At 40.9% G+C, this 27,924-nt stretch overlaps 1 protein-coding gene across 2 annotated transcripts; it reads left to right on the top strand.

The window, feature by feature from the left end:
• The first annotated feature begins 1,895 nt into the window (after positions 1–1,895).
• On the top strand, positions 1,896–27,720 carry NOC3L (NOC3 like DNA replication regulator). 2 transcript variants are annotated; one of them, XM_037047399.1, is made up of 22 exons: positions 1,896–2,026; positions 3,113–3,320; positions 4,900–5,032; positions 5,792–5,949; positions 6,535–6,588; positions 7,945–8,075; positions 10,158–10,319; positions 10,709–10,771; positions 11,001–11,031; positions 13,672–13,847; positions 14,236–14,364; positions 18,379–18,510; positions 19,905–19,985; positions 20,684–20,784; positions 21,825–21,897; positions 22,018–22,081; positions 22,165–22,236; positions 22,551–22,732; positions 23,468–23,596; positions 24,257–24,354; positions 26,558–26,642; positions 26,953–27,720. In XM_037047399.1, exons 1-22 carry the CDS (start codon positions 2,018–2,020, stop codon positions 27,079–27,081), a joined length of 2,400 nt encoding a protein of 799 aa, XP_036903294.1. In that variant the 5' UTR covers positions 1,896–2,017; the 3' UTR covers positions 27,082–27,720. The 2 variants fall into 2 exon arrangements, with proteins under 2 accessions (XP_036903294.1, XP_036903293.1); XM_037047398.1 differs by lacking the exon at positions 11,001–11,031 and having other exon boundaries at positions 10,709–10,802.
• The last annotated feature ends 204 nt before the right edge of the window (positions 27,721–27,924 follow it).

Raw genomic sequence — 27,924 nt, 5'->3', positions numbered from 1 at the left:
GAAATTATGTAATTCAGTGCACACTTAAAAAAGAAAAATATCAGAACCTGGAGGGTCTTGATGGCCTTAATGAGAGCAGTTTCAGTGGGATGTTATGAGCAGAGCCAGATGGGTTAACAGACTTCTCATAAGAAAAGAGCTCACAGGAATCTCTGGGTACAATCCTTGTGAAGCTAGTTCAGGGTCGCCCAGTGACCACTTTTAGCCCAAATGTCCAGGAGAACCCTGGGGGAACCAAGAGAATCTAGAGTCCAAACTGAGCTTAGCAATGGATTGAGTGAATAGGAAATGACACAAAGCTGAAAAAACAGGATTAAGGTAGTAAACTTCCCTTTTTAAGTTTTAGTTCAAATAGTAGATTGCTCAAGTTCAAGATGGAAGAGATTTAGCTTCGCAACAATTGCTTAAAAATGATCCAACAATTTTAGTTGATTATAAACTTAAAATGGGCCAAGACTATGACTTAATTCCCCAAAAAGCTAGCTTACTTGGACTGTAATAATAGAAAAGAGGAAGTGGAAACACCAGTAAATACTAGTGTTTTTTTTAAAGGACAGCAGAGAAAGAGGAAAGTGAAACAACAATCAAAGGGAAATAATGTTAAATTAGAAAAAATATTAAGGGTGGAAGAGATTTAAATATTCTTATAAGCCAAGGGGAAGGATCCATTTGCGAGGGAAAGAACACAGGCAAGAAGGGAATTAGTGATATAGGAGTGGGAGGAAGCTGGAAGTTGGTTTTGAACTGAAATGCTGGTGCCTCTCCCTTGGAGAGACTCAAGGGAAGTCTGAAAAAAAAGATGGGAGTAACCACAAATAAGTTGTTTTGGGGGAAGGAAATCAGACACTTGGGAAGACCATAGGCAAACGTTTTCGATTTGCTTGATGAAGTAATACTCCAGGGGGACAGGCTCTGCTGTTGGAGAGAGCAATGGGGAACTTGGGGTAGTTGGAAGGGATGGAAAGAATTCCAGAAAGACTGGGATTCTTGGCTTTTGAAGTGAGATCCAGAAACTGGGAGGTTTCTTCTCAGTCACTTTAAGACCAACGCCCACAGGAAGCTCAGACTCTGGAGCCTGCTGGCTTTTCCCAGTTGGCTCAGGACTGGTAGGCCAGCCAGTGCTGAATATATGCTCAAGAATCACAGGCTTTTGGAATGCTTAAATTTGTTCATTAAAAAAAAATCTTTTACAGCCAATCATTTTGAAAAAAAACCATGTCTTTATTCTCTTTAACAGATATTAATCTACCTGTTAAAATTTTGGCAGAATTACTGAGCAGGTAAGTATAATTTATGCAAAGGTAACGTTGTTGCAAAATACTGAAATGCAGATGAGTCTGATATAATTCTTTATCAGACAATGGTTATTAAGGCAAAACGTTTCAAAATAAAATAAATATCACAAACTTTCGACTATCGGAAGGTTCTGAGAAATTCGGCATTGCCGAAGGGAGCTGTTCGAGGGTCAGGCCTCCAGGGTCAGGCGAGGCGCGGGCTTTACACAAAAGGAATAAGCTTTTCTCGGCCTTTAGGACTTAACGGGAGGGAACAGACCCAAAACTCAGTATCTATAACAGAACTATCAGGTAAGCCACGTGAGAAGCACAAAACGAACTGAGGTGATTGAAAAAAATGGAGTGTTTTCGTTCTGAGATGTGCAGCCCCATTTCCCAAACGCTTTCAAGGAAATCCGGAAAGAGTCAAGGGCGCAGAGACCTTGTAAAACATCCGCCCCGAGCCACCCACCTTTGGCTCACGCAGGTCTGGGCTTGGCGTGCCCAGGCCCGCGCACCGCAGGGCGACTGTCACCACGAGAGGGCGCGCCCCCCCGCCCCCGCCGAGCCTGACTACGGAAGTCCCGCCTCCATTTCCGGCTGGATTTCCGAATGGGGCGGGCCTAGCGGCAGCATCCATTCCGCGGTGTTGCCGCTGCGACACGTGTGTCTTCCCGTTGGGATTCCTGGATTATTCCTAGCCCTGGTGAATTTGTCGCGCCGGAGCTTCCTCATATTTAAGGATGAAGGCGGTAAGGGTCTTCAGAAGCCCAGCCTCCGCGATTCAGAACCTCTTTGGCTGAGAGTCAGTGCCCGGTTTTTCGCCCTTGTTTAGGGGGCGGTGGCCTAGACTCCGGGCCCCCTCCTGGTTCTATGCGCTGTCCGCTTCCTAGCTTTTTCACCTGATTCTTCTTCCTTCATTGCTCACTGTGCTCGCGCTCGGTTTCTGGAGACACGATGAGACGAGCATCGAGTCTTCCATCTCTAGGATGTCAAACACTGAAGGGTTTTTCACGATTGTCTTTTTGAACCCCTATTTTACGGATGAGAAGCAGGGTCTTATTCTCATCGAATCGATAGTGTGAGTCATGGGATTCGAAACGAGTCCGTTTCCTTCCCCTGAAGGGTAAGAAGATATGAAAACAAGTGGTTTGCTCTGGTTCTCGCAGAAAATTAGAGCTAGCCCTAGGATTTGGATTCTGAATGCGGGGTCACCAGCAAGAGAGTTGGAATCCGAAGACCCGAATTCAGTGTTGCGTTCCTTAGTTTAAGGGTCTTTGACAAGTCATCTGTAAGGCTTAACTTTATCAGTAATGTGAGGATAACATCAGTCATTGCTTAACTAAGCTATTGGAGGTAATATGTTGGAGAACTCAGTAAATGGTAAAGCAGTATATAAATGTCAACTGTTGAAGACAGCCATCATTTACATAATTTGTGGTAGTGGGAGATTGCGTTCGGGCTCTCCCCTTTTAAGAAAAAAAAGACAGCCATCAGTTTGCTCTGAGTATGCTAAACTAGTTAAGATAGTCTCGAATAACCACTTACCACTAGATCAGTGGTTCTTAACTTTTCTAGGGGTCTTGGACCCTCTTTAGTAGCTGTGGCTTTTGGTCGTCAGTAAGACCCCTGGTTGAATAACTACTGCCCTAGTGCCATTTTATAGAATTAATGCCATAGCTTGGTTTTAGTTCATATATGCAAGATGCTTGACTGTGAGGCATTAGAATTGTGGAATTAGTCTAGTGAAATTTATAATCAGTTCTCTTTAATCTGATTTTAAAAAGAGAATAATACAAATCTCTGCACGCAGCAATCCTCCTGTTGTTGTTTTCCAGAGAAGAAATAAAAAACAGGTCCCAAGCTTTAGGAAGTTGATTAAGACAAGTAAAGTCAAACTTGAGAACAAGCTAAAAAATAAGCAATTTAAACAACAAAGCAACCTCAAGAAGTACCGAAAAGAACAGAGGAAACTAAGGCAAGCTGTCAAAGATGCTGTGTCTAAGAGACCCATTCCCCTGGAGGACCCGAAGAAAAAACGACCAGGTAATCGTGAAAACATTCATGTGCTCTAATTTCCATTGATTTGTTTTAAAAATGTTCTTAATGAAGTAACTGCATTCTACTAGTCACTGTTCTTGCTCACAGATCTTCGTAAGGGTTGGTAAGGATAGTAGTCCCTTATGCTTTATCAGTCAGTATAAGAAAACATTTCACTACAGTATTCACTGTGAGAAAGGGCTGGTCTCAGCTTTTAGTATGTTTAGAAAGCAAATCTGAAGATACAGTACTTGGGATAACAAACTCAGAACTGCGCTGTAAATAAATGTCAGGCAGTGTGCCATGTCAATTTCCCATTCACTGGCAGTTAGCTAGGGTAAGGACTTTGCTCTTCTCTGGTGTGTTCTTCACAGTGTTGCCAAAATTCATGCATTATTCTAAACAGCGGGCTTTCTTTTTATTTGGAAACTTGGAGTAAAATAGAGCTGTAATTGTCAGAGTTATCTGTAAAACTATCCAAGAATTCCCAAGTATTCAAAACAGGTAGGGAATATGACTGTTTTGAGTTAGTCCAGTTCTACAATGTTATTCATACTTTCAGGGTAGTTGTGTTTGACTGTATCTGACCTATTCAGTCTTCCAATGTGCATCTCATTCTGTTAATCCTGACCTATTTAGTTTGATCTCTTGGCAACATATTATTGTGATATATAAAAGGTCATGGCCATGGAAGTCCAGAAACTTGGACTTTTTTCTCAACTTTGATACTTAATAGCAAAGTGTCTTTAGTGGGTTACTTAATCTTCAGGTATTTAATCTGTAAAAAAATGTGATGGTTGAGTTAAATAAAGGTCTCTTCCATCTAAATTTCAATAGAATTTAAAAAGCATGATGTGTTAATAATTATATATTAAAATAAGCAAACAATTTCTTCATTCTTACATTCTTGGAGTCTATCAGGCAGTTGGATATGAGAGTATAAGGTTCAAAAATAAACAAAATAAAAACAGAAGCATAGATACATAGAACAGACTGACAGCTGTCAGAGGGGAGGGGGGTTTGAGGAGCTAGGTAAAATGGTGAGGGATTAAGTGAAAAAAATACTTATATGTCACATAGACACATAACAGTATGGTGATAGCCAGAGGTTGGCCTATACATTTGGTCAGAGAAGTGAGTGGCAGTAACTGAATGAGGCTGGAAGGACAGAGGGTTATGGTCTGAGAGTGGGGTGGGCACCCAGGTTTGGGATGTGGCCTTGGGAGGGAGTGCCTGAAGTGGAATGGAGGTGAAGGCTATTGGCGATCAGACAGAACTGAGGGGCCAAGTCCCTGGTTCTCAAATACCCTGAAGACATTGTAGAGAGTGTGGAGACATTTGGTTTTGGATCGTTGCAGTGACCTGGGCGTGATCCTGGCATTTAGGTTTCAGGGGTCAGAGACATTAGCACTTTGGCTAGCTCAGGACACCTCGGTATGACAAAGAATTGCCCTGCCCAACCTGTGAGTTGTGCTCCCATGTAGAAACAGTGGGCTAAGGTACCAGAAAAGCATACGTTTTTCCTATATGCAGAGTTCTACATCTCTTACTACTTGTTTCTGATTTTTTTTTTTTGATGGAACAGGTAAAAGGATTGAGAGGGAAGAGGAGGAAGAAGAGGAAGCCCTTCCTTTAGATATGCTGGACGAAGATGATTTACAGTTAATGAGGGATTTAGGACAAAGAGCATCTTTTCTAACGAGAGATCTTTCTTCTAGGTAATACTTCATTTAGATTATGATCATGCATATCTTTTTAGTGTAAAAAACTTGGTTCTGAATTTTACTTAGGTGATTAGTGCAAAACTTGAGCTCTGAACACAGTGTTGACAAAGAGTAAACCCTATTTATTATTCAGTTTATTTCCTAAATGAAGGAAGTTCATGAATAAAACAAGCTGAATTTATTTAGCATACATCTTTATTTCGTTTGAGTCTGAATAGTGAAGTAGAGTGAATGGGAAGAATGCTGTTCTTTGTTTGAGGAACTGGCAGAACAGTCCCGAGTCCTTCATGGCCATGATCTCAGTCCTCGCTACCCTGTTAGGTAGGTATTATTCCCATTTACAGAGAGGAGACTGATGCTTCCTCGAAATCATAAGTAGTAGATCTGAAATTTAAACTTAGATCTTTTTAACTCCTAAGTCCATGCTACGCTGTGAAGGTTTTTGGTATCGCAGGATCGCATCACGTCCCCCTTGGCTCTGGCATCTTCATCAAAGAGAACCCGCTGCACCTCACCTTTATTTTGCATCTCAAGGGAAAACTAGATATAGCCATGCTTTGACTCCTTGTGGTAGACCACACGATTAATTAACTCATTTACTAGATATTTGAGTTCTTCTGTGTGCCTGATTTAGGTGCTAATGTCTATATATCTGTTGAAATTTTGGCTAGGGGTTTATTTTTCCGTGTTTAAAAAATAGGTCCTTGCATTCCTTTTTAGTATGTTAAAAGTGAAAATTGTTTTTTTTTATAGTGAGCCTGTTCACGTTAAAAAACGAAAGCATGAGAACATTATAGACAAATATGAAAAAATACCAAGATCTCTGCAAACTGTGCCAGAGAAGGAATTGATTCACTTGCTTCCTATCAAAGACAAAAGCGGCATAATCCCACAGACCAGGGAAAAGCCAGGTGAGTCCCCTCAGCCTGTGTGTTAGTTACAGTTTTAGCTCCTTAGTAATACCACGTCTTTCTTTCTTTAAAAATTTAATTTTACTTTGAGTTTTACCTATGTCTACAAAATAGAGGCAGCTACAGTTAGTCATATAGCAAGCTTGATGATTTTGGCCAGAAACACAGTCCAGTGTCGTAGGTGTTCGTTGTACTGTGAGTACAGCTGAAGCTATGAAGCCAAGGTGATTATTTTCTTTTCAGAGTATTTCACCAGGTTTTATTGTTTCTAAAATTAGAGCACATTAGTCATCCTTTATTAGCATTTTTTCTTATATGGGTCTTTTTTCTTATGAAATAACACACAGAAAAGTCCAGAAGTTATGTGGTTTATCCCAAAAAACACCCATAGAGCTACCGTCTGGACAAGAAACAAATACCGCTAGCATGCAGAACCATCCCTCCTCGTGTTCCCCTTAGTCACCAACTCTTTCCTCCTCAAGAAGTAACTGCTTTCCTGAGTTTTATGTTAATCACTTCTGTGCTTTTCTATGTAGATTCATCACTTAAGGATATTACCATGTTTTTAATGTACATATTTTCCAGTTACTGACACTATCCAAGATGAAGAGGATCAAAAAGAGATGGAACCTGAGGAAGGTAATGGGGTATATCTTTATAGTCACTAAATTGTTAATTGAGAATTACTTTTTTTTTTTGCCTAATTTGTGAGTTAATTTTAGATAAAATCTGGAATGTGCGTTTTGGAGTACTGGGCATTTCAAGGTCATTTTGAACATTTCCAGCATTTTGAAAGTTTCACCTTGTGGAATTTGATTGTTCTTTTTATTATGGAAAAATTTATGCAATTAAAATTCATAATGTGTAGGAATGCATGAAGAGTCTTGTTAATTGCACTGTTTTGAATTCTTTTTAATCGTAAGTAAGGATCTACCTACAGATAATATTAACTGTTTAGCTTTAAATTACAAAAACAATTCTGTGGTAATGCAGTCATTTTGGTTCTTTAGAAGAGTTACACTTTGTGTATATCTGTTTTAAATCATTAAATGTGAGTGTTTAATAGCTAGTATAGTTCTAATTCAAGTTAAATTAAAAGAACATATTTATTGTTTGAAACCGTATTGCTTTGGAATTTGTGACAAAACAAACTAGTTAGATTTTACTTCTGCATTGCAGACCTCACTAAGAGTGTAAGTGAGATTCCCGGTCCACTATTTTACCTGTGCTCAGTCAGCCTGCATTGGCTTCTTGCAGATTGTACCCATGTGTTTATTCAATCTAGTTCCCGATGAAGTTCTTTTTAAAAAAATTTTGTTTTGGTACAGTTGTCCCAGTTTTTCCCATTTTGCCTTCCTCTGCCTATCGCTCCCAGCTGAATTCTTAATGTGAACGTATTTGACTGTATAGAGCTGAAAACAAAGAATATAGTGTACTTTTTAAAACCACAAAATCACATATACACAATGGAATTTTATGCTGCACAAAGAAAGAAGGAGCTCCTACCTTTTGCAACATCATGGATGGAACTGGAAAGCATTATGCTGAGTGAAATAAGCCAGGTGTTGAAGGACAAATACCGTATGATCTCACCTTTAACAGGAAGCTAAATAACAAAATAAACAAGCAAGCAAAATATAACCAAAGACACTGAAATAGAGAACAGGCTGACAGTGACCAGAGGGGAGAGGGGAGGGAATTTCAGGGAAAATAGGGGAGGGATTTAGAAGAACATATATAAAGGATACATGGACAACAACTGAGAAGGGTGGAAATGGGAGGGAGGGGGGAGCACGGGGGTGGGATGGGAGTAATAGACAGAAAACTGTACTTGAAAAATAATTAAATAAAAAAATTGGAAAACCACAAAATCACACTGCCCTTCCCCTAATGGTAGTACCTGCCTCATGATTGTTGAGAGGATGAGATGAAATAAGGTTCTTGGATACTTGTAAATAAAGGAATGTTTGAGAGGGAAAATCTGATCTGTTTCAGAGATTATTGAAGATCCCATTCCAGAGCTGACCGTAGAAGAACATTTAATTGAGAGAAAGAAGAAACTACAGCAAAAGAAACTGCATATTGCTGCGTTGGCATCTGCCATATTATCAGATCCAGAAAATAATGTAAGTAGTAGTGATTTCTTTAGGTTCCTCATATTAGATATGGTCTAAATGGCTAATGTTTTAACATTCTCCTATTACCTATAAGGAACTTACCTGTAAGTTCCTCTAGTTACCTGTAAGGAAAAGCATTAGTAAAACATAGTAACTGAGTTAGAATAAGAGAGTAGACAGAACCTTAGCCTAATTCTGTGTTTGAACTTAATTTCTTCTGTAATCTTAGAAAAGTCTTTTAGGCTCTCTGAGTCTCTAAATGTAGGTATCAGACCTACGTTGGGACTCATGGTGCTGGGAAGGAGGAACTTCCTCGCAAGTTTGCTTGACTGACTGTAGAGTTTGTAGTTAGGAACATGCACACAAAAGACATTATTTTAGGAATAGTTGTAAGTGTAAGATACTTTAAGTGCAATAAATCAGAAGGTTATAATGAATGATCACTGGGCCATTGGTGCACTAGGGAAGGTGATGGTAGTTACAACACATCAACTCGAGAAACCCAGGGTCTACTCCTGACTCTGCTAAGTACTATCTGTTAGACTTAGGGTAAGTTTTGTACCCAAGATTCATTTTCTTTCTTTCTTTTAAAAAATATATCTATGTATATATACATACATACATATATATATCTTTATATGTGTATATATATGTATATATATATACATACATACATACATACGTATATTATTTTTAGAGAGGGGGAAGGGAGGGACAAAGAAAGGGAGAGAAACACTGGCTGGATGTCCTCAGTACACACCCTGATCAAGGACCGAACCTGCAACCCAGGTGTGCTGCCCAACCAGGAATCACCCGACACTGACAACCTTCGGGTTTGTGGGATGATGCTCAACTAACTGAGCCACACACCAGCCAGATACAAATACATGAAGTTATATAAAATGGTGTCCCCAGCATTTTACTATGATAAATATTTGTTTATTGAAAATAAAATAGATTATATAGAACAGGCTGACAGGGACCAGAGGGGAGAGGGGAGAGAATCAGGGGAAAAGGGGAAGGATTCACATGAACAAGTATAAAGGACACATGGACAATAACTAAGGTGGGGGTGGGTGGGAGGGAGGTGGGGAACACTGGGTGTGGGTGGGCAGGGCTGGGAATATAAGACAGACAACTGTACTCGAACAAGAATTAAATAAAAGTTAAAAAATAAAATAGATTATTTATGTCTATAGAAAAAGTTTCTTGTGGTTATGTTTCAGACTAGTATTTGTCCTTTTCTAACGAAGTGGGAAGATCTGGAGCAGAATCGGGGAGGGGAGCTTGGACTATTTCTCATCTGTATTATCTCATTTAGTCATTGTGAAACCGTAGAGACAGAAGCTATTAATCTCATATCACAGCAGAAAAACAGAGCCTTTAAAAACTCAAGTGATTTGTTCCAGATTTTAACAGCCGCTGGGTTGGAACCCAGCTCTCCTAACTCTGGTCCCTTGTGCTCTTTTCGTAAAAGCTGGGGGAGTGAGTAGGCGGTGACATGCTAATCCGCTCCCGCTGGGGCGGACATCGCTCATCAGCCAGGGTGCTGCTTGTCAAGGCGACGCTCCAGCAGGCAGTAGGAGCTCGTCAAAGCAAGCACATTAGTGGAAACCAGTTTTTTACTTCTGCATTACATCATGTACAAATGACTGTTACACCAGTAACTTTGAAGCTTACGTTAATGTGGATACATTATATTAATTTCTGGTTAACTTGCGCATATGCGATTACATAATATATGGGTGTGTGTGTGTGTGTGTGTGTGTGTGTGTTTAAACAAGCTATTTCAGAAGTTGTTTTTAGGGAAACAGGACACATGTCCCTCTAAGAAAATCCAATTAAAAATAGGCAAATTAACAAATTTAAACTATTTTTTTAAGTTCTTATTTTTCAACTACTTGCTTAACAAAAACATGATTAATGTGTAACGTCAGCGACTTGTCTGTAGATCATGGAAGCAGGCTGGACCAGACTCTGAGTTGTTGTGTGGACTCTGCTCACTGCCCAGATCCAGTTATGGCACCGTTGCCTTTGCTCATAATTATTTTGCCATTATTTCTCCAGCCTTATGTGTTATTTCTGTAACAGGTGAAAAAATTGAAGGAATTGCGTTCAATGCTGATGGAACAGGACCCTGATGTGGCTGTTACTGTTCGAAAGCTGGTGACAGTTTCTCTGATGGAGTTATTTAAAGACATCACTCCTTCATATAAAATTCGTCCCCTGACAGAAGCAGAAAAGTCTACCAAGGTATGTTAAATAAAACTACTATATAAAATAAGCTGAAAATTTTGGAGAGTGAGAGATGGGAGAAACAAGGTTTTGATTCCTCTTAGGTTTTTAAATTGATTTCTTAGAGAGGGAAAGAGAGAACCATTGATTTGTTGTTCCACTTATTCACGCCTCTACTGGCTGCTTCTTATATGTGTCCTGACTGCGAATTGTGCTCAAAACCCTGGTGGATGGGGACGGCACTCTTACCAGCTGAGCTACCTAGCCAGGGTGGGTTTTTTTATTTTTATTTTTTGGTGGTTTTTACATGACTGGGTATATAGTAGGCCCTCAACATTTTGTCCTACTTTTCAGATTTCAGTATTTTGATGTTTAAAAAAAAGTGCTTGATCTTTTGGTCTTTTCAGATACGCAAAGAAACCCAAAAGTTAAGAGAATTTGAAGAAGGCCTTGTTAGCCAATATAAATTTTACTTGGAAAATTTGGAGCAAATGGTTAAAGGTATGTTAAACATCTTTAAGCCTGTGACATGACACATTTAGCTTTGGTCAGGAGGGCGGATTCTGGGTTCCGTGCTGTGTGCCGACTGTCAGTACAGTGTGTGGTCCCGAGCAGAGTCTCGAGTCAGACTCTGGGCTCAGCTCTCGGCTCATCACTTAATCCCTGTGTGATGGGCAGATCGTTGAATCTCTCTGGGCNTATTTGGAAAATTTGGAGCAAATGGTTAAAGGTATGTTAAACATCTTTAAGCCTGTGACATGACACATTTAGCTTTGGTCAGGAGGGCGGATTCTGGGTTCCGTGCTGTGTGCCGACTGTCAGTACAGTGTGTGGTCCCGAGCAGAGTCTTGAGTCAGACTCTGGGCTCAGCTCTCGGCTCATCACTTAATACTTGTGTGATGGGCAGATCGTTGAATCTCTCTGGGCTTTGGTTTTTCTAACTATAAGTGAGAATAATGATAGTACGTAACCTCATGGAATTGTTGTGTGAAAGTAAATGGACTTCTAGATATAAAGCACATTCAGTTATGCCTAGCTTGTGTTAAGGACTGTGTTTTATCAATTATTAGTATTGTTACAGTTCTTTACCTGGTAAGTAGTTGTATGTGTGTTAAATTCATGAATGGTTGGAATTTATTCTTCTGGTTTTTAAAATTTTTTATTTTGGAGAATGAGTAAGTATCAGGAAAAGGATAACTTGTAATGAATCCTTTGAAAACTTTTATGAGTCAATTCAGGATGATAAACTCTTCTGCCGAACCCTTGTTCTCAGAACAGAAAGGGCATAGGTAAAATTGGGGCGTGACCGGGGAAGGGATTCCATTGCCTAGGCCAGGTGCTTTCATTGACTAGGCTGGGCTCCTTTACTCAGTGCTGGGCCTGAGGATCACCCAGTTGCTATCTCAACTGGCACAAGACTTCCAGATGCTGTTGGCCCCAAAATGACATGAAGGTGGTGGGGGTGTAGTGGAGGTGGGAGTGGGTGGGATGGGTATTGTTTGTAAGCTCTGACATCCCTCCTGAGCCTGCTTTCCAACATTGGACTCTCCCAATGACACGGCTCGGAAGCGTTGTGTAGACCAGCACTATAGCGGCACATACCAGCACTGTGTAGAAGCAGAATATGATAACATGAGACACAGAAGTCACTAACAACAATGCAGCCACAGTTTTAAAAAAGGTTAAAAGCAGTGTTGTTAATTTTAATAGTAGATTATGATGTCTAAATGATCATTTTAACATGTAATCAATTTTAAAAATGAGTGAGGTGTTTTGCATTTTTTTGGTTCTAAGTTCAAAATCTGGTGTGTATTTTACACTCAGCACGCCTCAGGCAGGAGTAGCCGTATTACAAGCGCTCGGTTGCCCTGTGTGCCAGGCGGCCTCTGCATTGGACCCTGCAGGTGCAGGCCATTCTAAGTGGATTGAACCATATGAAGTTTTTTTAAACTTAAAAATAATTGGTAAAGCATGTATAATATAACATTTATATTATTTTAACTATTTTTAAGAGTACAGTCCTGCGGCATTAAGTAAAGTCACCAGCATCCATCTCCAGAACTTTTTATCTGCCCCAACTGAAATTTTGTAACCATGGAACATTACCTCCCTTTTCCCTCCTCCCTCAGCCCTGGCAACCAGTCTACTTCCTGCCTCTGAGTGTGACTCCCCAGGAACCGTGTTTTAATGGAACTGTGCAATATTTGTCCTTTTGTGACTTGCTTGTTTCACTTAGCAAGAGGTTATGAAGCGTACATTCTTGTAGCAGGTGTCAGAATTTTCTTCCTTCTTAAGGTCAAATAATAGTCCATTGTATGTAATCACATTCTGTTCACCCATTTATCTATCCATTATTAAGTCTTGTCAGGTTTGAGTAAATAGAACATATGGGTCTTACGGTGAACACAGTCTGTTGAGGGGAAAATTGTATGTATGAGAAGCAAGTTTAAAATGAAGTCACTGTCACCCATGTTGCCTTTATCATCTCTGGCTGCGTGTGACGTGGAGGGAGGTGTTGAACCTGCTGTAGAGAGGCCAGCGTGTTTTCACACTCTCATATTCAGGATGCTGTGTTACTGTAATGATATGTGCATGCGGAAATTTCCAGAAAATAGGTACTGTGCATCATCAGTTACTTTGAAGGGTAATTTGAATCTCTTTTGGACCTCCCAGGTGAAGATACCACTGTGAGTTTCAGCAAGAATTCAGGAGAAATGATGTTTTAGGTTCTTTGGATTTTTAATTAATTAATTAATTAGAGAAATGCTGCTTTGTTGTTCCACTTATAACATTCATTGGTTGCTTCTTGTATGTGCCCTGAGAGGGAATTGAACCCACAATTTTGATATATTGGGTTGACGCTCTAACCAATTGAATTAGTTGGCTAGGGTCGGATTCTTGGGAATTTTAGAATGTGAAAGAGGCTGGGATTCAGAGAGTTTGGAACTTGTTCATATTCACCAGCCAGTTACTGGGTGGCTAGGATTTGAACCCAGGCTTCTTGACTTTTAGTCGAGTGTTTTGGGAAAAGCCTTGGGGAGTCCAGTGTGAGGGCTCCTTTAAGGTATCCAGCTCCTGGTCCCCTCCTTTCTTTTTAACCTCCTGGGGACCCTTTTCATCTAATGATATATCTTAAAAACACAGAAAGCTGATATTCTGGTAATTGTGGTTACAGTCAGAGGGCGGGTGGGGTAGAAACATTGTAATGATAACCTTGTATTTGTGTAAGTGTAGTGCAGCTCATATTTAAGAATTTGCATGGCCTAGTGGGTTTTCATATGACCACATATTACCATAAAAGAAAGATAATTAGTTGAAGCTTTGACCAATGAGAAAAGTAAGTAACTAACCACAGTTGTCTTTGGGTTAGACTGGAAGCAGAAGAAGCTGAAGAAAAGTCACGTGGTTTCCCTGAAGGCATACAAAGGCCTGGCAGAAGTGGCTGTGAGGAGCCTGTGTGAGCTGCTGGTGGCCCTGCCTCATTTCAACTTTCACAACAACATCATCGTACTGATTGTCCCTCTCATGAATGACGTGTCAAAATCGGTGGGTTGCTCATTGTTCCTGTTTGTGATTAATAGAAAATTATAGACCATGTGTTTTTTTTCTCTCAAAATTCTTTTGGAGCACTTCCATATTACTAAAATAGAGTCATTTTGCTAAATACTGCTTCTTTAAGAAAACTCTTTGAACTTAATTTGGGGCAGTGGTTCTGAACAGGAGGCGGTTTTGCCTTCCAGGGAGCATTTGTCCGCACTGCGGTGATGGGGGCCTGGGAGCGGCCATGTAGTGGGTGAAGGCCAGGCCCCTAAACGTCCTGTGACGCACAGGACAGCCCCCACGGTAAAGCATTCCAGGGAAAATGAAGTCCGGTATTTGGTGTGAAGAGCTGAGGTTGAGAAACAGCAGTCTAGAGTAACGTTTTATTTTCCAGGTATCTGAAATGTGCTGTGAGGCTGTAAAGAAACTTTTTAAACAAGATAAATTAGGCCAAGCATCCCTTGGAGTAATTAAAGTGATTTCTGGTTTTGTGAAGGGGAGAAATTACGATGTTAGGCCAGAGGTAAGCTTTTTGTTTTTGACTCTACATTTTATTTGTTTTTAAGTCGCAGAGTTAATTTTCAGTTGTCAGTTTATTCTTTACAGAAGTGTGCGAAGTACAGAGGGAAAGTGCTCAGTGCCGCAGACGCAGCCTTCCGTTTAGTCCTGCAGTTTTCATTGCTCACTCTGCAGTTTCCGTCGTTGCAGTTCCCCATTTCAGAGTCTTTGCCATGAAATCCCCTGCATTAAAGCTGGTAATTTTAGAGCAACTGCTAAAATAACTAATACTGCACTTAAGAGAAAATATTTAGTGTCTTTATTCAGGATTGTAGAGCGATGAGATAATAAAGCTTGAACAGGAAACTTGTTCATAGGGAAACATTTCCACTTTAGTGATGTTAGAATGATAAACTGCATTCTTTAATTGGTTGTTTTGGTCTGTATTCAGGTTATACATTGTGACTTTTTAAAGGTGTGCAATGTGGTAATATTCATACACATTGTGAAATGATTAGCACACTCAAGTTAATTAACACATTCATTACCTCTCATAGGTACCTTTTTTTTGGTGGTGAGAATATTTAAGATCTGTTCTCTTAGCAGATTATTAACTGTTACCACCATGTCATACTTTAGATGTCCAGAACTTACGTATCTTTTAACTGAAGGTTTGTAGCATTTGATCAACATTTCACCATCTTCCCCATTCCTGGCAACCACTGTTGTCTCTGGTTCTGTGTGTTTGACTTTAGATTCCACGTAAAAGCGAGGCCATCATACAGTGTGTGTCCTTCGGTGTGTGGCTTGCTTCACTTAGCATAATGTCCTCCGGTGCCATCCACGTTGTTACTAGTGGCAGGAGCCTTATTTGTAATGGTGGAATAGTATTCCATTGTGTGTCTGTACCACATTTTCCTTATTAATTTATTTGTGGACACTGGCTGAATGTTTCCATATCTTGGCTATTGTGAATAATGCCACAGTGAACACGAGAATGAAGATAACTCTTGGAGATACTCATATCATTTCCTTTGGGTATACACCCAAAAGTGGGCCTGCTGAGTTATATGATAATTCTCTTTTTTATTTTTGGGAGAGTGTCTATACTGTTTTTCTGAGCGGCTGTCCTGGCTTATACTCCACCAGCCGGGTACAAAGATTCCCTTTCTTCATACCACCACAAACACCTGTTGTCGTGTCTTTTTGACAACAGCCATTCTAACAGGTGTGAGGTCGGATTTGTGTTTCCTTGACGATTAGTGCTGTTGAGCACATTTTCATATAGACTTGTATGTCTTTTTTGGAAAAACGTCTGTTCAGATCCTCTGACCATTTTTCATTGGGTTATTTGTTCTTTTGCTGTTGAGTTGTCTGAGCTCCTTACGTATTTTGGATGGTACCCTTTTGTTGGATGTGATTTGCAGATACCTGTTCCCATAGCTGGCTTTTCATGCCGCGCAGGGGTCTTCTCACAGCACATGGCCGCGCCTGTGTGTTTGTGCTGTTGTTGCCTGTGCTTTCCGTCTTACAGCCAAGAAACACTTTGCCAAGACCAATATCAAGGAGCTTTTCCCCTATTTTTTTCTAGTAGTTTTGTGGGTTTAGGCCTTACATCCAAGTTTTTAATCCATTTCGACTTAGTTTTTGTGAGTGGCTTAAGATAAGGGTTTAATTTGTTCTTCTGCGGGTGGAAATCATTTTCCCCACACCTTTTACTGAAGAGCACACCCTCCCCCATTGTGTATCTTGGCGCCCCTGCCAAAGGGTAGCTAGCTGTGCACCACGTTCTTCAGTCTGGAGTTATTTTCATCTGTGAGTAAAATGTAAGGAGCACACAGAATACATGATGTGTGAATTGATCTTTCTGACACCTAGAATTGTTATAGAACACACAGGGGCCTGGACTCCACAGGATGGTAACTAATACCGTCCGGATCACCTGGGCTCGGCTGTCTGCCACCAGAGGAAAGACGTCTCTCGGTGCCAGAGATTTGTGAAAAGGGAAGGAAAGGAAGGGTTTATTTAAAGCTGTACAGACTTAAAGTAGTAGTGACCCAATGTCCCCATTAAAATATCAAAAGTCCTTTTGGATACCCACAGATGCCCACAGACGCTCACAGCGCTCCCATCCCAGCTGCCCTAATTCAGGGTACCGTAACTCAGGAAAAGAGCACACATCCGTGTTTCAGGCCGCTGGCACCGTCAGCTGTGTCGCCGTCCAGGCAGGATCTCTAATTAATCCAAAACCATGTGGCACCTTCTCATAGTCTACTGGCAAGAGTTCTTTGTACCCATTTTCCTAGGCAAAGTCTCTTCTTTCCTTCACCAGAGTTGCAGGGGTCTGCACTCTGGCCAAAACTGTGTGGATCTCCCCGCAAAGCTGTGGAGAGGGTAGGGTCCCCACTCTGGCAAAGCCGAGTGGCAATTCTGCGCTAAAGCCACATGTTGATTCTCTCTACCCCAGCTGCGGGGGTCCCCATTCTGTCCAAAAGCACGTGGCGCTCTCTCTCTCTCTCTGCACCGCCACAGCTGCGTGGTTCCCTCTCCTTAAAAGGCTGCTGCGCCTGGGGTTAAATCCCCACGCCAGTCCTCCTTTGCAGCCCCATTTCCGACTCCTCCTATAATCGGACACACTTGTCAGCATTCCTGTGTTATTCCAAGTTTACTGGGCTGCTTTACATCTTGGGAGGAGTGACTTCCATGCCCCTGGCTCAGAGCATGGCCACAGCCATTTAACATATCTATGCAGCCAGTTAAAGGTTATAACATGTTAAATGACCATGCCAGAGGTTAGCTGCAAAGCTGTTGCTGCATAAAACAGCTCTCAATGGCCCTGCTCCATTTGTCTCTTCCTGAAACTCTCATACCTGTGCTATATCTCAGCTTAGCGACCAGTTTGCTGCTCTTAGAGCATAAAGAAGTGAAAAAAAGTGGTATTTTATCGAATTTCTGTATAGTATCTGGTCTCATACCTGTGGGGTGGGAGGAAGGACATCCTTTATATCTTTCCAATATTTCCTAGCCACCTTGAGTTCTGGACCCCATTCCAAATCCCTTTTGGGGGCACCCCTCTTGGCTGCACCCTGTTATAGAATGACTTTAGGTTCATTATTTATACTGTTAGTTTTTCCCTGTTGCCATTTGTATTCTAAGCCCTATAATCTGAAATACCCAGTTTTCTTTAAAATGTTCATGTTGGAATAATAGAAAGCTGTATTTCTCAAGTATTTTTTTTTTCAGGAATGCTTCTGTGATTTCAGGAGGTCAATGCAGTGGTTTCTTCCCAAGAAAATGTAGGGTTTAACCCTTTTGTCTTTGTGTTTGGATGGTGGCCAATTTCCGAATCAGCTTCTGACTTTTTTGGAATGGTTTAAGGCCACAGTTCTCATTGTGGTCCCTGAACCAGCATCATTGGGAATGAAAAATACAAGTCGCGTGGCCGTACCCGATTCACTGAACCAGGGATTTGTTGGGCCAGGCTGCTAGTGTTTGAACAAACCTTCCAGGTGTTCCGATGTTTGCTGAAGTTAGAGATCCATTGACTTGAAAGAAGATAAGTTGTCTTAATTAATAATAACACTAGTCTTCATGTAATTTATTTTTGTGGAGTGGGGGGAGATGAATGTTAGAACCATTTTCTGTAAAACCGAAGCCACTGTGGTAGGTTAAAGCTGGTTTAGAAATACCTAATTTATATCTTCTCCCCTAGTGCTGTTCAGACCTTTAACTGGCCTGCCTGCTCTCTGTGACCCTTATCTACCAAAGCCCAGTGACCTGCACTTGCTGCTTGTTGCCTTTGGCCTGCAAAATCACGTTACATGTGTTTACCAAATTCCAGACACAACGTACCACATATGTCTAGCAAAAAGATAATAGTCTGTGTAAAATGTGACACAAGATGTTTTGAGAGTTTTTCTTCTTTTTTTTTTTTTGCATGAAGGAAGGAAATAACATCTTTCAATGCTTAGTTTTCTCAATAAAGTTTTTGAGGGCAATATAAATATTAAGCTGTATATTGTGTTTTCGTCCATATTAGATGTTGAAAACATTCTTGTGCTTAAGAATCAAGGAAGTGGAAGTGAAAAAAGATACAGAGGACATTAATAAACCAAAAAAGTTCATGACTTTCAAGGAAAAGAGAAAAAGTTTGTCAAGAATGCAGAGAAAGGTTTGGTTTATTTCCTCTTTTGTTTTGATTTTAGATTAAAATAGTATAGAAACAGGTAAAAATCATCGTTAAATAGTTATTGTAAATATTTATAAGTTCAATATTTAGAGAGTTTAATTCTTCCACTTGTTACAAAGAAATATTTTATTAAATCAATTTAAACTGAACTCATTGGCAGAGAGTAATGGTAAAATAGACATTGTCGCCATGCTGGCCTTCAAGGTCACCTTTGATTCATTGTGTCACAGAGATGGTTTCCTCAACAGAAAGACTATTCATGTGAAGTAGCAACAAAGTGGGGTTGTGTTAATTGAATCAGGCTTTTTATTGGTTCTCATTTGAAACCTTTTATTTATTTACTAGGAAACTCTGGGTACATTTTTAAAATATTTTGAGAACTGGAGCTATTAACAGTCCCCACCTTCCAGAGTCGTTGCGCATTTAAATGAGATGACGCAGGAGAGCACCCAGCAGGGCGCACGCACTGGCCTTACAGACCTTAGCTGCCGCCACCACTCTCCTTACTAAAAAAATTCCTAAACAGTTTCTTAGTGTTAGCAAATTGCTTATAAAGACAAAATAATTTCCAGGATCCCCATTTTTAAGTGTGGGTAATCATATTAAAAACATGACATAAATATCAAATTAGACTTAGTAACTGCAAACAAATGAGGGCAAACGCTTATTTTCATTGTTGATAGTACGCTGTCCTGAAGCCAGCTGGGTAGTAGCTGTGCTGGGGGAACAAAGACCCAGTCAGAACTTGGCAGCTCGGTAACAGCCTCACCTGGAGGCAGGAGAGGATTTCTCAGTCAGTGCCCTGTGTCCTGGGCAGCTTAGCGACGAGTTTGCTGCTCTTAGAGCATAAAGAAGTGGAAAAAAGTGGTATTTTATTGAATTTCTATATAGTATCTGGTTCTATGCATTGTATATAAATGAATTTGGGAAGTTTTGGTGACAGCTGGCTCCTGTTATAGATGATTTGACAAAAAGAATTGACCCTAGTATTTCTGGGCTCAGCCTGTTTTTTTTTTTAACTTTAATTTGAATCAGAAAACTACAGAAAGTAGTGTAGTACATCCCATGTCTCCACCTTTCTGAATGAGCAAGTGTTAATAGACTGACTGCGGGTTTTTTCTTGAAAAGGAAGCCAGCATCGGTGTTCAAGTTAGAGTCCCCTCTGGTCTTCCTGTTTTCATTCTGGTGCCTTCCTCCCGGGGTGCCACCGCTCTCTGTGTAGACTTCTTACCATTTTTCTACTTTTGCTTATATTTGGATTCATAGGCAACCTGGTATTGCTGTATGTGTTTCATAGTATTTACATGTTATAGCGCTCTGAAGCTTGCTATTGACACTCCATGGTATATGCTCTTTATTTTTCAATCTATTTTCAGTGGAAGAAAGCAGAAGAGAAACTAGAGCGAGAGCTTCGGGAGGCAGAAGCGGCAGAAAGCACTGAGAAAAAACTTAAATTGGTAGGTGGTTTCACATTCTCCTGTGCTGGCAATAATAGCCGTTCAGTGTGAATGAATCAAAATTATACCTATATTTCTTGTCATGTCAGAAAAATATAGTTATTTTTGATGTGCTGTAGAATAGTTTATGTGTATTGTAAAAAGGATAAAGGTTGAAAATTGCTGTTCTATGCTTTTTAAATGTTTGGTTAAATAATTGTAACTAGGGATTTATTGTTTCAACTTATGGCTATATAATTTTGATTTCTTTCTTTTTCTATATTTTTAGAGAGGAGAAGAGGGAGAAAGGGAGAGGGAGAGAAACATTAATGTGTGGTTGCCTCTCAAGTGCCCCTGCTGGGGACCTGGCCTGCAACCCAGGCATGTGCCCTGACTGGGAATTGAACCAGCAACCCTTTGGTTCACAGGCTGGCACTGAGTCCACTGAGCCACATCAGCAAGGGCTAATTTTGGTTTATTTCATGAGGCTTAGATATGAGATGTACAAGAAATTATAATGTGATCAGTGCTTGTTTTATGAAATCACTGGATGTGTATCTTCATTCTGTTGAAGCTTCATTTTGTTAAAGCTCCTAAGATGGAATTTGGGGGAGGGATGGAAAGGGACAGAAAAAGATTGCGCTTAAGTGATAGTTATGGCAATTCAGGAGAAAGGTACTGGGTTCTACTAAAGCCATGCTGTCTCTTTATCCGGCCAGCACACGGAGACTTTGAACATCGTGTTTGTAACCTACTTCAGAATATTGAAGAAGGCCCAGAGGTCACCTCTCCTGCCAGCAGTTCTGGAAGGTCTTGCCAAGTAAGGGCTGTACAGGTTAAAACCTTTTATATTCTTTCCAAATAAATAAGACCAACATAACCATGAATTTTAAACAGGGTTTAGTAATGCTGACACAGTGTTCTCAGTTCTTTCTCTCTTTTTGGGGGATGGGTGGTCACCAGCCTTTCTTTGCTTTGCTTTGTTTGTATTTGGCTAGTCCCTTTTGCTACACTGGAAGTATTTCCATGCTCTTGGGGTTCATATAATTGTCAGCTCAAAGGGTATGCATTTAAAATTTTTTTTTTTTTGCATTTTAAATTTTGATAAATATTGCTAAATTCCTCCCCCCAAAGATTTTACCAATAGACTGGGAACGTATGGCTTCTGAGATCCTTTCTTGTTCTAAGTGTTCAAGGCTCTTACACTGATATTGAAGAGACGTCCTTTAACTGCTCAGTGCCTCATGTTTTACAGTGTACAGAGTGCTCTGACATTGTGTAGCTCCCACGGTTCTTTCTCTTTGGCTCTCTTTTGGGTGATCTCAGTCATTTCTAGAAACGGAGGCCCTTGCCAGTCACGTGACTTACCTAGGATCATAAAGGCAATTCAGAGCCTGAACTAGACTCCGAGTCCACCTTCTTTTCTGCTTTGTTTTCAAAGCTTTCATAGTGTCCATATTCTTATAAATAGCAGAATCTTTCCTCCTTCCTTCTCCCTGCCACCCATCTTCCTAGAAGCTGGTGCCGCCTGCTCTCTTGTGGCTTTGAACAGTGCTATGCACCTGGTGAACTTGCCCCGGGGAACCCGTTTGCCAAGGCAGCTTCCTCCTCAGGGCAGCAGGGTTTTGAAATGCTGTTTGAGTTTGTTTAGTGCCTCACATATTCCTGCCGAGCATAGTGTTGGGCTGTGGATTGTCAAAAAGGTGAAGCTGAATAATTGAGAAGTAACATAATCTCTATAGTCTCTATGATAGCTAGGAATAAGGAATATTAAAAATACAATGTTAAAGTCAAGTTTAAGTTTGGCTCGTTTATTTCTGTTTTTAGATTACCTTTTAACTAAGTTTTATTTGATTTTAGGTTTGCTCACCTTATAAACGTGGAGTTTTTTGATGATTTATTGGTAGTGCTGTATAACCTCATTGAGTCTGGTGTAAGTAACTTAATGAATTACTTTTTAAAATATAAATGGTACTGTTATTTATAAATATGTAAATATACATACCTGTGCACATATATGTATTTTTTGTTTTTTGTTTTTGTTTTTTGAAAGAACCTAAGCTATCAAGAAAGTCTTCATTGTGTCCAGACTGCTTTCCACATTCTTTCCGGGCAAGGTGAGGGGTCCCCTTCCTCCAGTTGTGTTTGCTTCCCTTGGGAGGCTGCAGCTCATCGGATTGTGTTTGTCGTCATTTCGCAGGTGATGTTCTGAATATTGATCCAATGAAATTCTATACACATCTTTACAAAACACTGTTCAAGTTACATGCAGGTATGTATGTGTCGATAACGTGTCTTTAATGTATATTTCTTTTAAGAATTTGTTGTGACTGGAATGATAGCCAATAAAAAATGAGAACTAGGAACTGGTGTACAAAGTGCTGGCCTGCCGGTTCCCACGTCTGTCTTGCCCTCCTGTAAGTCAGGGAGAACAGGACCTTTCGGAATGGGCTGGAGCTGCCATCAGGCCCACCACATGGGCTCAGTGATGATTTGGGACAGGCACGACAGCTGATCTTGAGTTTCTCCGGACTTAGGCGAGGTTGCAGCACGGGAAAGTGATGAAGGGTGTACCTGCTGTTTCAGGTGCTGCCAACGAAGGGGTTGAGATCGTGCTCCAGTGCCTTGATGTCATGCTAACTAAGCGCAGGAAGCAAGTTTCCCAGCAGCGCGTCCTTGCCTTCATCAAGCGCCTCTCTACCCTTGCTCTTCATGTTCTTCCAAACTCAAGCATTGGCATTTTAGCAACTAACAGAATATTAATGCACGTAAGTAGTGATAGGAATGAAGAGAGCTATGCCCTGGCCACGCAACAGGGGTGTTTTGTTTGATGTGTGTTCTTTTCTCCCCATGCACATTGTTATTTAATTACAAAAGTAATTCACACTTGTAAGAAAATCAGGCACTAAAGGAGGTACATAAAATTATAAGAGACAGCATTCCACCCCATTGACAGTCTCTGGAGGTGACCGTTTTTTTTTTTTGTTTTTTTTTAGCATTTGGTGGATATCCTTCCTGCTGACTTTAAAATTCATATGTAAACGCATACACAAAGCACATGCAAACAGCACTTAGTTCTCAATGGAAAGGGGGTGTGGAGAGTATGATATACACAGTGTTCTATAATAGTTTTTAACACAATGGTGAGGAACACATTTTATAGCTTCTTTCTGCTGTTACAAATAATGCTATAGTAAATATCTTTATGTGTACCTAATGTAATTATTTCTGTAGGAAAGGTTCCTAAAAGTGGGTTTGCTGGGTGAAAAGAATATTCTATTTTCTCTTGCAAGATAAATTCTTCTCAGAGCAAGCCAAGAAAAGTAATCTTTTGCAGTTTTTGTTCCCATGGTATAAGCTTAAATTTACAAAATATAAAGTTTTTATGTTTATAGCTCTGATATAACCATAAAATCAAATGAAATTTCAGTATAAATAAAAGTACAGTAACCTTCTTTAAACTAATTATATTAATGAATCCTTTTTATGTGACATTTCTGCAGACTTTCCCCAAAACCGACCTGTTACTTGACAATGAATCCCAGGGCAGTGGGGTCTTCCTCCCCGAGCTGGACGAACCCGAGTACTGTAACGCCCAGAACACTGCCCTCTGGGAGCTGCACGCCCTGCGGGTGAGAGCGCCCCTCCCTCTTGTTTGTGAGCAGTCTGTTCGGCTTTTCCTCAAGCAGTTGCTATTGCCAGGGTACATAATGTACCTTGTTCTGGGACCGTCTCTCCTAGGATTCGTGTTTTAATGTCTGCGTTTCACTTGGCTTTTCCTGCTCTTTAAAATGTTGAGGTACTTTTTCTAGGGAAGCTGAGAGGGAGTTTTGTGGGGTAAGATTTATTGCAATCTCTCCCTTCCCAGGCACATGTGTACTGGCTCATGCAGGGAGACTACGGTAGGCCCGCAGGTTTCGACAGGGTCTCCCCTGTGCCATGGTCCTGCAGTGTGGACAGCGTTAGAGTGAGACACAGCAAAAACATGTTTCAGGAGGCCTGTTGTCAACTCACGTTGTCATCTGAAGTAGAGGTTGCCTTTTGGTTTTTCTGTTCACACTGCAAAGGCGAGACTAGCCTATGCCACTGGAGACTTGCTCATTGAACAGATTTGTGTGATAATCCTGTGAGCAAAGACAGTCTTTTCCTGTAGTTATGTGGTTTTTATGAATTACATATACATCTATAGTTTTTTAAAAGTATTAGCATTTATGAAATAAAGTCTTCGCGGTAGCCAGTGTTTTATAAAATACTGACCTGTGCAAAATGTGCTTGTCCTGCTTCCCCCCCAGCGCCACTTCCACCCCGTCGTGCGGAGGTTTGCGGCTCACCTCATCGCCGGGGCCCCCCTGGAAGGCTCCGAAGCACTCAAACCAGAGTTGAGCCGAAGGTGGTATTTACGTTGCTTTGTTATAAAACTGGACATTTCAGTGGATAGGTCTTGACTGTGAGAAGTCTGTTTTAAAATGTAATAGGGTTTTAAAATGTAACGTGTTGGTTGGGTATCTGCATCTGGTCTCACTTCATATTCCTGAATTGTTTTGAAGAGAAAGCATGCTGACTGATTTTAGTAGTTTGTTTTGGAAAAGGACAACTTTTGGGGGATCATAAACATTTTTACATATATAGATACATAGAAAGAATAGTGGATCCTCACATGCCCATGACTCAAGTTCAGCAATGAATAAGACAGTTCCATGTGCACTTGTGTGAAGATCCATGAGTCAACTACAGTGAGATCCCTTTTTTTTCTCTTGGATGGTCCTGCAAGGGCCGGAAAGGGAGAAAGGAGAAGAAAGTACTTTGCAGCACTGCCACCCAGAGGGGCCGTGGCTTCTCTCCTTGGCGTCCTGACCTGCAGGAAGCATGGATGCTACCCCAGCATTCGCCTTGTGCTCTTCCAGATGGGGAAAAAGGGCCTGAGGAAGTTTCTCTTCCTGCACCTTTTTAAAAAAAATTGAATTCATTTTTTAAAAAGATTTTATTTATCTTTAGAGAGGAAGGGAAGGAGAGAAGGAGAGAAATATTAATGTATGGTCGCCTCTTGTGCGGCCCCTGCTGGGAACTGGCCTGCAACCCAGGCATGTGCCCTGACTGGGAATCGAACCGCAATTGTGTGGTTTGCAGGCCTGAGCTCAATCCACTGAGCTATACCAGCCAGGCTGAATTCATTTTTTTAAAAATGTTTTATTTATAGATTTTAGAGAGAGGAAAGGGTATGATGGGTGTGTGGGGGGAGATATCAATTTGTTGTTCTACTTATTCATTCATTTATTGGCAGATTCTTGTATGTGCCCTGACCGGGGATCGAATCCACAGCCGTGACACATTTGGGTGGCACTCTAACCAACTGAACCGCCCAGCCAGGTCTTCCCATAGCTTTTTATTCTGAAAAAAATTTAAAGCACAGAAAAATTGAAAAAAGAATAATTACCTACCCCTGAGAAACCAGTTAGAATATACCTTAGTTATACTAAAGAGAAGATTATCTAAAAGACACCTTGTAATAAAGCAACTACTCAGAATTATTATTTTGTTGGAGATTTTTCTCCTTTGCAAATGCATTGGTTTTATTATATTCAGAGATCATTGGCAAATGACCTGTAGGTGAGCAGACTGATTTTCTGGCCTCTTGAGAGTTTGAACAGAAAATGAGTTAGTTTTTATATTTTTAATATTGGAAGAATTCACCTGAAAGTCCAGTTTCTTTGGGACTTTGAAATACTGATTCGGCAAAATAGGTCTGTATTTTTTCACATGGTGGCCCTTAGCTGGTTACCTTTCGAAATGAGGTGTAAACTTTGTAGATTTCCATAAACCCTTTTCCTTCTGGGTAGGATAGAGATACCTTTGGGCCATAAAATAATAAAATGGCCATTTACTTTTTTCTTCCCTCATTGTTTTTAAAAGGGGGAAAAAAGGAGAAAAGTTTTCTGTCATCTTTTTCACCAACCTCTCCTGGCAAGTTCTCCTTAGCGATCTTGAACATTTGCCCCATTTACACCAGCGGTGGCCCTTTCCAGAGGGAGAAGAGGGGCTGCTTTACCCCAGAGAGACTGGGGAGAAAGGACTGGGGAGACTTGAGAAAGGAGACTCCTGAGGTGTCTTCCCCCGGGGAGTGGAGCTGGGGTGTGACCCCCCACACAGCCCTTGCCAGGCCCCTGCCCATCCGTCTCCTTTGGGGGTGTCAGCCGAACCATTAAGGATTCATTGACATGTGCTGTTTCAAATCCATGGAGGATAACTCCATGCTTCACTCCTCTGGCTCCCACGACCAAGTTACATGTAGTTGCATATTGTTTACATAGCTGTGGTTGGTTGAGTTGGGATTTGATCACGTGGAACTTGAGCTCTGTCTCCTCCTCAGCCTTCTCCGTTCAGGCCTGTGTTTCTGCATGTGCATCAGACCTCTGTGAGGTGGAGTCAGTTGGATAATGTCAGTCCACGGGGATTTGGGATTTAATTATGGATGTTGACTTGGCAGGATTATATCTTAATGTGTGGGTTTAGAATAATGAGTCCTTCTCCGGGAACAGTTAAGTTTTGTCAAGCCACTGTCTTTTGTGACTCTGGGTTTCTGCCCGCGAGAGCAGGTCCGCGGTGGAGCTCTTTGAGGCTTACAGCATGGCAGCCATGGCGTTCAATCCTCCTGTTGAGACTGCAAGCCCCAAAAAGAAGGTACGTCATACCTGTTATTATTTTTTTAAAGATGAAATTTAAATTAATAAAAATTTTAATAACTGATTCCAATTTGCCTGATTGCTTCAGAGGCAGAATTTTTTTACATGTTCAGGAGTGATGGGAGGCTGGATCTCTGGGGCCAGAATTCTGTAGGTAGCGCAGCTAGGAGACAGTGCCACTCGGTGCGGGGGCGCCCGGGACCGTCCCAGCAATGTGCGCTTCGTATGTCAGTTTGCTGTTGGTGTTGCCGCTTGGCCTTTGCCGATAGCATAAGAAGTTTCAACTCACACTTTTAATATTTTTTCAGGATAAAGTTTTGCAAGGGGATTCATTTTTGAATGAAGATTTAAATCAACTAACCAAAAGACTTTGCAATGAAGTTGCTACTCATTTGCCTCTGGATTTCACCAAATATTTGAAGCCGTCACTGCGGTAGTAGAAGGAGGAAGAGTCCATGGACATTCCTGTGCGTTAGTGTGTTTGTGCAGATGCACCGGATGCTAATGGTTCGCTTGGGACCTTCTCTGTTTATACAAGGGAACGTCCTGAGAAAATTACCAGAGGAGGAATTGCCCTTTGTAGGGCACAGGGTTCTGCCCGAATTCTGCAAATGTCCTTTCATTCAGAAAGGAGAGTCAGAAGCCTTTTCCTCCCCTTATATTTGTAAACTTCTTTCTTAATGTGTTGCCTTTTTAAAATTTAATACACATATTAACTGATTTGGCCTCTGAAAAAAAGAATGAGTGTTCGTATGGCTACCTTAAAAGAAAGTTTGTGATTCTAGTTTCTTCGAAGTTCTTCACGTTTGCGGACATGCTGTGGGGGGGATGGGGGAGAGCGGCAGGGTGGGAAACCACCCAGTCTCCAGCTCTGTCTTGGGACAGAGGGTACCGAGTGGGGGGCTTGTTTTTCCTGTGCAGGTAAAATGCCATATTCTTGTAATTATAAACCAATATTTGATGTAACATCTGTTGCCGTAGTCTAAGAATGGCCTGTGAAGTAAGTATTTTAATGACCAGGTTATAAAAATTTCTCCTGTAAATAGTTGAATAAAACAGCTGCTTTTTTCTGCTTCCTATTTTTGTAATGTGAGAACTAAAAAGAAAAATGCACAGCAGTCCGACTAACAGCCCTGTTAGTGGTTCAGAGCTAGAGAAGCCAGTGATTTTGGCCTCGTAGAGCTTAAAGCTCTTTTTTTTTTGTCTTGAAGTAAATGAAAATAGAAAGTTCCCTTATTATTCTAACAGAATGGGGAATATCAGCTTTCATAGTGCATGTA

The sequence above is a fragment of the Sturnira hondurensis genome, unplaced genomic scaffold (assembly GCF_014824575.4).
Source record: "Sturnira hondurensis isolate 20B ecotype Veracruz unplaced genomic scaffold, ASM1482457v3 Scaffold0005563, whole genome shotgun sequence".
Taxonomy (NCBI): domain Eukaryota; kingdom Metazoa; phylum Chordata; class Mammalia; order Chiroptera; family Phyllostomidae; genus Sturnira; species Sturnira hondurensis.
The sequence above is the reverse complement of the archived record's forward strand: the minus strand, read 5'-3'. Positions and strand labels throughout refer to the sequence as shown.